The sequence below is a fragment of the Bombina bombina genome, chromosome 9 (assembly GCF_027579735.1).
Source record: "Bombina bombina isolate aBomBom1 chromosome 9, aBomBom1.pri, whole genome shotgun sequence".
Classification (NCBI taxonomy): Eukaryota; Metazoa; Chordata; class Amphibia; order Anura; family Bombinatoridae; genus Bombina; species Bombina bombina.
The window spans coordinates 274,874,344-274,884,903 of record NC_069507.1 but is presented as its reverse complement, the minus strand read 5'-3'; the positions used below and the strand labels follow the sequence as shown (position 1 = coordinate 274,884,903).

The 10,560-nt window shown below is 42.3% G+C and overlaps 1 protein-coding gene across 1 annotated transcript; it reads left to right on the top strand.

Annotated features, from left to right (window-relative positions):
* Positions 1 to 476: 476 nt before the first annotated feature.
* C3AR1 (complement C3a receptor 1) lies at positions 477 to 10,330 on the top strand. Its single transcript, XM_053691824.1, has 3 exons — positions 477 to 577; positions 9,068 to 9,677; positions 9,831 to 10,330. The coding sequence occupies exons 2-3, from the start codon at positions 9,107 to 9,109 to the stop codon at positions 10,328 to 10,330; spliced, it is 1,071 nt and encodes a 356-aa protein (XP_053547799.1). The 5' UTR covers positions 477 to 577; positions 9,068 to 9,106.
* The last annotated feature ends 230 nt before the right edge of the window (positions 10,331 to 10,560 follow it).

Sequence of the window (10,560 nt, the reverse complement as noted above, 5' to 3'; positions counted from 1 at the left end):
GCAGATGCGGCAGTCGGAGGGATGGCAGCAAACAAGGATGCGACAGAAGATGCAGGTAAGAGGTTAGAAGGTGGAGGAAGGGTAACTAAACCAACGATTTGGTCCCCATGCAGCCCTGAAGGCCCTGGATTTCCTGAACCATTAATGACTGGACTGGCCATAGATCCTGTAGTAGCAGGAATTAACGGGTTAACTGGGGACTCAGGGACAATGCCAGGTAAGCTGGTATTAATAGGAACAGACACACTGCTCGTGTCAGTGGCAGGAGGTGGCTGAGTTAGGCCAAGAGGTGCGTGGGGATTAGCAGTAGTTGTCTTGCTATACTGTGTAGGTGCAATAGTATCCTCACTATCATCATCTATTTCCAGGTTACTTATCTGCTTATCTTGCTTTTTCCTTGCAGGTGATGCAAACTGCAGCTCCTGGAACCGTACTGGAGGCAAGACAGATCTTCTTGAACGATGCATGATGTTGGATTGAACAAGGCCTAGGATTTCCAAAGCAAAGAAAAAAGGGGTCTCTGCTTCAGGACCCAAGGAGAAAGAGGGACAGGAAGCTACGTGCAGCTCTTTTTAAGGTAAGGCCAGGGACTCAATGTTGCACTAGCTTCTCCACCCAGCCCTCTTCTCCTATCTCACTCATTCTAGCCTTAACCCTTAGGTTGCCATGCTGTTTCTTTCGCTGTCTTATCCTATTTTCTTTTAAGATTTTTTTTCTTTAAATTTAAGTTTATGGTTCTTTTTCATTTGTCCATGTATGAGTCCCAAGTCTGCAGTCATTACTTTAGCTTCCAGGTTAAAGCAGTCATTAAAGGCACAGTCAACACAATTTTTTTTATTGTTTAAAAAGATAGCTAACGCCTTTACTGCCCATTCCCCGGCTTTGCACAACCAACATTGTTATATTAATGTACTTTATAACCTTTAAGCCTCTAAATTTCTGCCTTTTCCTAAGTCACTAAAGACAGCCCCTTGATTACAAGTTTTTTTTAGCTTTTCACAACAGGGGAGTGCTAGTTCATGTGAGCCATATAGCTAACATTGAGCTCTCGCACTAATTGGCTTAAATGATAATAAATAAAAAGACGTGATCAGGGGGCTGTCAGAAGATGCTTAGATGTAAGGTAATCACAAAGATAAAAAGTGAATTAATATAACCATGTTTTCTGTGGGTAATAAAGGGATTATCTATATTTTTAAACAATAACACATTGCTGAGTTTACTGTCACTTTAAATTTGGCTTCTTAGAAGCAGGACAATTCCTTACAGATTTTTTACAGTCTAATTTACTGGATTAGATTCTACGTTGTGTTTTTTAAAAAGAGGCTTCTGTTGTGTTGATGGAAGCAACTTGCTGGTACTCTCTTTTCTTTTGGGATAGCTTTTGACAGAAAAGTCCTACAGTCTTAGTGGTTGGTAATTAGCCTTAAAGGGACACTGAACCCAATTTTTTTCTTTCATGATTCAGATAGAGCAGCAATTTTAAGCAACTTTCTAATTTACTCCTATTATCAAATTTTCTTAGTTCTCTTGCTTTCTTTATTTGAAAAAGAAGGCATCTAAGTTATTTTTTTGGTTCAGTACCATGGAAAGCACTTGTTTATTGGTGGGTGAATTTACCCACCAATCAGCAAGAACAACCCAGTGTGTTCACCAAAAATGGGCCGGCATCTAAACTTACATTTTTGCATTTCAAATAAAGATACCAAGAGAATGGAAAGAAATTGATCATCGGCGTAAATTAGAAAGTTGCTTAAAAGTGCATGCTCTATCTGAATCACGATAGAAAAAATTTGGGTTCAGTGTCCCTTTAACTTGTTCCCACCCAGTTACTCATGGGGGTCGATTTAACAAGGGCCGAATGGCTCCCAGCAAACAGCAGTTACGAAGCAGCGGTCTAAAAAAAGCTGTTATTTTTTCGTAGAGTTAGGTTTTTTAATCTTGTAATTTAGTTTTTTTTTATTCTTATTTTATTTTATTTTATTAAAATAGTTATGTTAGGTTTATTTAATCTTTTTTTTTTTTTATTTCACAGGTAAGTTTTTTTTAATTTTAGGATAGTAATATTGTAATTTTAATTTAAAGTATAGGGGATAGTTAGTTTTAGGGGTTAATAGTTTAATTTAGTGATTTGCGATGTGGGGGGGCGGCCGTTTAGGGGTTAATAGGTTTATTTTAGTCTTTGCGATGTGGGGGCCGGCGGTTTAGGGGTTAATAGGTGTAACATAGTAATTGGGATGTGGGGGGCCTGTGGTTTATGGGTTAATAGGTGTAACATAGTAATTGGGATGTGGGGTGCCAGCGGTTTAAGGGTTAATAGGTTTATTTAGTGTTGGAGATGTGGGGGGTCGGTGGTTTAGGGGTTAATATGTTTATTTAGTGTTGGCAATGTGGGTGGGTAGGCAGCGGATTATTGATTTGCGATGTGGGGGGCCGGCTGTTTAGGGGTTAATAGGTTTATTTTAGTCTTTGCGATGTGGGGGCCGGCGGTTTAGGGGTAAATACTTTATGTTAGTGTTGGCAATTTTGGGGGCCGGTGGTTTATGGGTTAATAGGTGTAACATAGTAATTGGGATGTGGGGGGCCAGCGGTTTAAGGGTTAATAGGTTTATTTAGTGTTGGAGATGTGGGGGGTCGGTGGTTTAGGGGTTAATATGTTTATTTAGTGTTGGCAATGTGGGTGGGTAGGCAGCGGATTAGGGGTTAATAGGTGTAATATAGTATTTACGATGCGGGGGCTTGGCGGTTTAGGGGTTAATAGGTAGTTTATGGGTTAGTGTACTTTGTAACTGTGACGAGACCAATCTCGCCACTGTGCATTGGAGGAGCCTGGTTGCCCACCTGCTGCCTTTAGACTATGGCCCCATGTTGAAATGCTTACTTTTCCCCTGCAAAGACACAAAAGCCGGGTCATTCAGTACTTGCCCTATTTGAACAGTGATACCCTAGATAGTTATGTCATGTAGCCCATTTGTATAATGAAAGACTTTGGCTCCATGGCAATTGAACTGTATTTCTCTGTCTGTGATAATTACATCAATCATTGTGTAAGGTAATTGTATCAACCATTGTGTAAGGTAACTGCATCAACCATTGTGCAAGGTAATTGTATCAACCATTGTGTAAGGTAACTGCATCAACCATTGTGTAAGGTAATTGTATAAACCATTGTGTAAGGTAATTGTATCAACCATTGTGTAAGGTAACTGCATCAACCATTGTGTAAGGTAATTGCACCACCCATTGTGTAAGGTAATTGTATCACAGGCAGAGGGGAGGATTTTGTGTGGGAGTGTCTGAGAGTATTGTATGTGTTTATTGGTTGTTTTACAAAACCCTGTGGGTGGTACTAATGTGTAAAAATGTGTATTTAAGAACAATAAACCCACAGCTCTGGCTGTTCACTGTTTTACCCTCAAGACGGAGCTTGGTCTCGTGTTTGGGGGGAAGTGCTACTTTGAATTATTCTTTTGCCTTTTCCAGGAGAGAAGGATTTTGTGTATTTTCCCCGTTCGGTGTATTAACTGGGTTCGTGTGTTGCTATTCCCGTATTAAGGGCATCTTTCATCTGGTATTAACCCTCGATATCAGGGTTATACCGTAACAACTGGTGGCAAGCGACGGGATTGTCCTCATTGCCCAGAAGAGCAACTACACATCCGGGGATTTAAAAGTTGGGGGCAATGCATGTCCCAGTACAGCGACCCTAAAAGCAACAGAATGGAACCAGCAGTGTTATACGAGGAGGAGGACCTGGATGGCCGGGATGCATTAAGGAAAGGTATCTGGTACCAGGCCCTGGATAATGTACAATTCCAGCGGGGTGAGAGTCTCCCCAGTCAAGAGCAGCAGTTGCAGAAGCAAGTGGCCCTGCGGATGCCCTTCCTGGGAGAGCAGTCCCTGGAGGAATGGGTGAAGGAACTAGAGCACCGGGTATGGCAGGAGCTATGGCTGGAGGATGCCTACCAGGCACTCTGGTGGTATATGGCACAGTATATACCCTGGACAGCCGAGCATGACAAACCAGAGGGAGAGGAGTTTGATGGTCCTGGCTTGTTATGGGAGTCCTTTGCAGAGCCTGACTTTGGGAGCCCTGCGCAGACCAGACTTCAGGACATTTTCTACGAGAGGGAGGCTAGGCATGACTGGGCTGACCCCCATGAGGTAGAGCCAGACCTGGCTCACTTAGCAGCCCTGGAGTGGGAACTGGAGCAGGACTACCGAGATCTCTTCCACTCCATTGGGAAGGCTCAGCAGGACAGCAAGGTGAAAGACCCAGATCCAGATCCATTCAGCTGGGAAGATATTGTGGAGTTTTACTGGGAAGGACCCCAGGTGGCCGGTAGAGATGGGACCGAGGTCTCTCCACCGGTCCTGCAGGGAATTGGGAGCCCAGACTCCATTCCCCAGCGGCAGGATGAGTTACAGGGGGCAGAGACAGTTGGTCCTGTCCCCCAGCAGCAGAGGAATATGCAGGGAATCGGGAGCACAGTCTCCATTCCCCAGCGGCAGGCTGAGTTACAGGGGGCAGAGACAGTTGGTTCTGCCCCCTATCAGCAGAGTGAGATGCAGGGGATTGGGAGCCCAGTCTCCATTCCCCAGCGGCTGGAAGTATGTATGGGAGAGGAGCTTGTTACCCCCTCTCCCCAGCGGCAGCTTAACGCACCAGGGGGAGACACTAAGCCCCACAACTGTGCAGATGGGACCGTGATCTCTGCACTTACAGCACAGGGGGTAGGGACAGTCGGTCCTGCCCCCCAGCAACAGGGCTGTTTAGCCAAAGGGGAGAAAGTCGGTCTCCCCCCACAGCAGCATGGTGCTTTGTCCAAAGGGGAGATGATCGGTCTCCCCCTCCAGCAGCACAGCTATGTATCCAAAGGGAAGACAGTCGGTCTCCTCCTCCAGCAACCAGGCTCCCACCAGGCTACTTCCATGGTAGAAATATGAGAAGAAGAAATGGATATACCTGAGCACTCAAAATAGGCTAATAGAAATTCATGATATAAGTAGATGTGTAGGACTGGGTTATATCTACATAAAACATAACTTTTATTAAATTCAATAAAAAACTTATATATATAGGTGATAAACATTCACTCCGTGTGTTGTGTATTAAAAATAAAATAAAAAAATGAATGCTGCAGTGCCAAATAATGGCCGTACAAATTATGTCAAGTGGGTAGCTGGTAGTCTCAGATGTTATGGAGTGCTTAGCATTAGCAACAATGGTTAGTCCAATTCAAGGAGGGAAGATACACTTCCACAAATTATTATGCTAAATACAGAGCTCAGCCATTGTGAGCCTGAATTAGCATCACAAGTTCTGTATATGGTTATACATTAGGGTTGGACTGTAAGGAAGTCTATCTGAATTCAGTGTCAGGACAGGGTCCAACACTGGTAGAGTGTAAATACTATACTGCTATCATGTATATATTGCTAAGAACAATTATTCCCACAAGACCTGTGTGTGTGGATGGTGCATCTGGCAGGGGTGTACCATAAAATGCTCACGGATTGCACAAGAAACTAATCTAAAAAGAGGATTGACCTCGCACAAATTATCTAGCTAGTGCAATACTGGAGCGGTACTACACCCTGTCAGAGTCCCATACTACGTATCTTAATGTTTGACAATTATATACTAGTAACCGCAATGAAGTTCCACATATATGCCCAGAAAAGGGCTAAATAAGTCTATGGAATATTATGTAATAAGTATATAATGCGGCTAGGCTTATCCCAATTATACACACACAAACGTTATAATACTGTCAGCATTCAAATCGAGCGCCTTGATGCGCATTTCGCCACCTCCGTGGCTTTCTCAAAGGCTAACCCGTCCTGCCTCCACTCGAGCGGTTAAATACCGCTCAGAGCCAATCACGGGTGAGTAAACATACACACCCTCTAACGGCTGGCCAATCACATATCGTCTACCCGATAGGGTAGAGGTCCGTCACATGACTTCTATTGCAGACGAAAATGGGCGTGATCCATCACGCAAATAGGCATCCGCAATAGCTAATATTATCTTGGGATATAAGTTATTCCCATAGGTTGTTTATGTTACTCGTAGCATTGCCATAGCAATCGGGCATATTAATATTAATCTGTATTGGGTACAGGAGATAATAGCTCTTAAACCAGAGTATCATTACAAGTGTTTCGTTGCCTCTATTGCTATGATGATGGCTCATATTCAATTGCAACATATCGATAACCTGATAGTAGTGTTGCTATAGAATGTAACATGTTTATTTGTAAAGCTGTATCACATAAACTTAGGGTGTGTGAATCCTGTATCGTAGTAGTAGTGATGGTATACATAGGGCCGACATTTCAGCCCACATCACTTCAATTAGAAGATGTTATGTAGTGGTTGAATTTATTATGGAGCCTGAGATAGGGAAATGGACACATATATCTATTGCCCTTTGCAATTATTAGAGGTGTTATGTTTTATTAGGCGCTCGATTTGAATGCTGACAGTATTATAACGTTTGTGTGTGTATAATTGGGATAAGCCTAGCCGCATTATATACTTATTACATAATATTCCATAGACTTATTTAGCCCTTTTCTGGGCATATATGTGGAACTTCATTGCGGTTACTAGTATATAATTGTCAAACATTAAGATACGTAGTATGGGACTCTGACAGGGTGTAGTACCGCTCCAGTATTGCACTAGCTAGATAATTTGTGCGAGGTCAATCCTCTTTTTAGATTAGTTTCTTGTGCAATCCGTGAGCATTTTATGGTACACCCCTGCCAGATGCACCATCCACACACACAGGTCTTGTGGGAATAATTGTTCTTAGCAATATATACATGATAGCAGTATAGTATTTACACTCTACCAGTGTTGGACCCTGTCCTGACACTGAATTCAGATAGACTTCCTTACAGTCCAACCCTAATGTATAACCATATACAGAACTTGTGATGCTAATTCAGGCTCACAATGGCTGAGCTCTGTATTTAGCATAATAATTTGTGGAAGTGTATCTTCCCTCCTTGAATTGGACTAACCATTGTTGCTAATGCTAAGCACTCCATAACATCTGAGACTACCAGCTACCCACTTGACATAATTTGTACGGCCATTATTTGGCACTGCAGCATTCATTTTTTTATTTTATTTTTAATACACAACACACGGAGTGAATGTTTATCACCTATATATATAAGTTTTTTATTGAATTTAATAAAAGTTATGTTTTATGTAGATATAACCCAGTCCTACACATCTACTTATATCATGAATTTCTATTAGCCTATTTTGAGTGCTCAGGTATATCCATTTCTTCTTCTCATATTTCTATGTTAATACAGGATATTGAGCACCCCCCCACTCCTTTATGATTCTGATGAAGGAAAGATAATTTTCCTCCCTAGAGATAGGAGTTAATTTTGTTGGGGAACGTATAAGAACTACTAAGATAGTAATATTCCTCTTCTCTAAACTCTTAAACTACTTCCATGGTAGTGCTGGCACCAGGGCAGAGTACAGCTGGTTTCTGCCCACCTCGCAACCCACCAATTCAGCGTACCAGTCCCCCACACAGCCGTGGTGAGGCACCTGGACATGGACAAGTTTCTCCTCTACCCAGGTGTAGTGACCATTTATTGTGGGTGGGCTGTACTGCTGATTGTTTTGTGGATGGGTTGCTGGACTAACCAGGGCACTGACCGGCAGGAGGTCAGATACCCTGTTAGTCTGTTTGGAAAAGGGGAGAGATGTGACGAGACCAATCTCGCCACTGTGCATTGGAGGAGCCTGGTTGCCCGCCTGCTGCTTTTAGACTATGGCCCCATGTTGAAATGCTTACTTTTCCCCTGCAAAGACACGAAAGCCGGGTCATTCAGTACTTGCCCTATTTGAACAGTGATACCCCAGATAGCTATCCCATGTAGCCCATTTGTATAACGAAAGACTTTGGCTCCATGACAATTGAACTGTATTTCTCTGTCTGTGATAATTACATCAACCATTGTGTAAGGTAACTGCATCAACCATTGTGTAAGGTAATTGTGTCAACCATTGTGTAAGGTAACTGCATCAACCATTGTGTAAGGTAACTGCATCAACCATTGTGTAAGGTAATTGTATCAACCATTGTGTAAGGTAACTGCATCAACCACTGTGTAAGGTAATTGCACCACCCATTGTGTAAGGTAATTGTATCAAAGGCAGAGGGGAGGATTTTGTGTGGGAGTGTCTGAGAGTATTGTATGTGTTTATTGGTTGTTTTACAAAACCCTGTGGGTGGTACTAATGTGTAAAAATGTGTATTTAAGAACAATAAACCCACAGCTCTGGCTGTTCACTGTTTTACCCTCAAGACGGAGCTTGGTCTCGTGTTTGGGGGGAAGTGCTACTTTGAATTATTCTTTTGCCTGTTCCAGGAGAGAAGGATTTCATGTATTTTCCCCGTTCGGTGTATTAACTGGGTTCGTGTGTTGCTATTCCCGTATTAAGGGCATCTTTCATCTGGTATTAACCCTCGATATCAGGGTTATACCGTAACAGTAACATTTTAGTTATGAGTTTTGTAAAACATTTTTGTTTCGCAAAATCCATAACTACTGCTCTCAGATAGTGGAATGCATTGCAACGCTATAGACTATAAAGCAAGCATTTTAGCCGGACTGTACAACCTGTAATACGGGCGCTATGAAAATCCCGCACTCAAAAGCCATTTTTTGAGGGCGGAATGGAGAGTTGCATAAAGGTTAAAACGCTTGCGGTGACCTGCATATTCCACGCACAAAGGTGAATGTTTCAGCCGTATAGCCGTACCGCACCATACCGCAAAACTTTTAATCTAGGCCTTTATCATGTAAGCATCAATTTTGTTTTTGCGCCAGAAGTATGTAAGCCAAATTAATATACTGTACATGTTGTCTGTGAGTGTCAGTAATGTCAGATTGCAAATCACAGCATTACCCTGTCTAAATGTTACATAGCAGCACTGCATTCACTTACACAGGAAATATAAAACATGCTGGACTATGATTGCTTTGCATTGATCATCTGTTTTGTTTTGTTTCCTTTTTTCAGGACAACAAAGTGATAGTTGGAAAACCTTATTTGGCCACAATGCTATCAGCCTTGAACGTCAGTGACATTGGTCAAGATTCAACATTAGTGGGTCACTATAGTCCAGAACAAATAGTCACCATGATCATATTAGCTGTTACATTTATTTTCGGTGTGCCAGGAAACAGCTTGGTGATATGGGTTACAAGCGTGAAAATGAGAAGGACGGTGAACACGGTCTGGTTTTGGAACCTTGCTGTAGCTGACCTGATTTGCTGCCTGTCTCTTCCTTTCTCCATTTCTGTTGAGGTCCTTCATGACGTATGGCCATATGGCTCCATCCTCTGCAAGCTGCTACCATCCATTGTTATCCTCAACATGTTCGCTAGCGTTTTCACCCTTGTAACCATCAGTGTGGACCGATGTCTTGTTGTGGTTAAGCCGGTTTGGTCACAGAATAATCGCACTGTACAAAAAGCTTGGCTTGCATGTGTTTGTATCTGGCTACTCTCTTTTCTGATGTGTCTTCCTGTATTCCTCTATCGGGAAACGTTATTAATAGATGAAACTACTCATTGTGTCTACAACTATGATGGGGAAATTAATTTGAATTATAGCTACAATATCCGGGGCGACCTTTTCATCAACAAAAATGCCACTTCACGGGAAATGACTGATACCAAGCTGAACATGGTCAATCCCGTTCCTGGAGGAGTTTACCAAAATGAGGAGTATTTTGACGTGTCTGGGGCTTATCCTATTGACAACTTTGATACAAGAGAAGGAACGTTCGAAACATATATATATAACGATATAAATCGCATTGAGGCTTCCACTTCAACTAATGCCATCATTACTGTAACAGTAACCCGTGCTATTTTAGGGTTCTTTTTACCATTTTTGATCATCACTGCCTGCTACCTCTGCCTAGCCTGGAAGCTGCAGAACTCCAGGTTTGGCAAAGTGGGCAGCAAAACACGGAAAGTAGCAACGGGTATAGTTATTGCATTTTGTGTGTCCTGGGCCCCCTACCACATTGTCGGCATTGGTATGCTTTTTCTAGAAAGCCCAACCTTAACGGCGCTTGACCACTTATCACAGGGACTGGCATATGCCAACTGCTGTGTCAATCCCATCCTGTATGTCTTCATGGGAAAAGATTTCAAGAATAAGTTGCAGAAATCTTTTCATGTGCTGATGGAAAGTGTATTTAGTGAGGAGGTAACACGGACCACTGGACATGACAAAAGTGAGAAAAGCAGAAAAAACAGCATAACTGTGTGATTACATGACAAAAACGCCCGTAGGTAAAGTACATGAGAGCAAGTAACCAACAAGGTTGTGTGAGAATTACAGAAACCGCAGGGAGTTAACTTAATTGCCTGAGGTTACACAGCAAGATTGTGGTTAGGAATAAGCACGAGTGATGTGTAGGAAATTCATTAAAGTGAATTACTTTCATTTGTACATTCCATGAAAGCTTTTGTTACAATTTCAGAAAATATCTTCCTCTT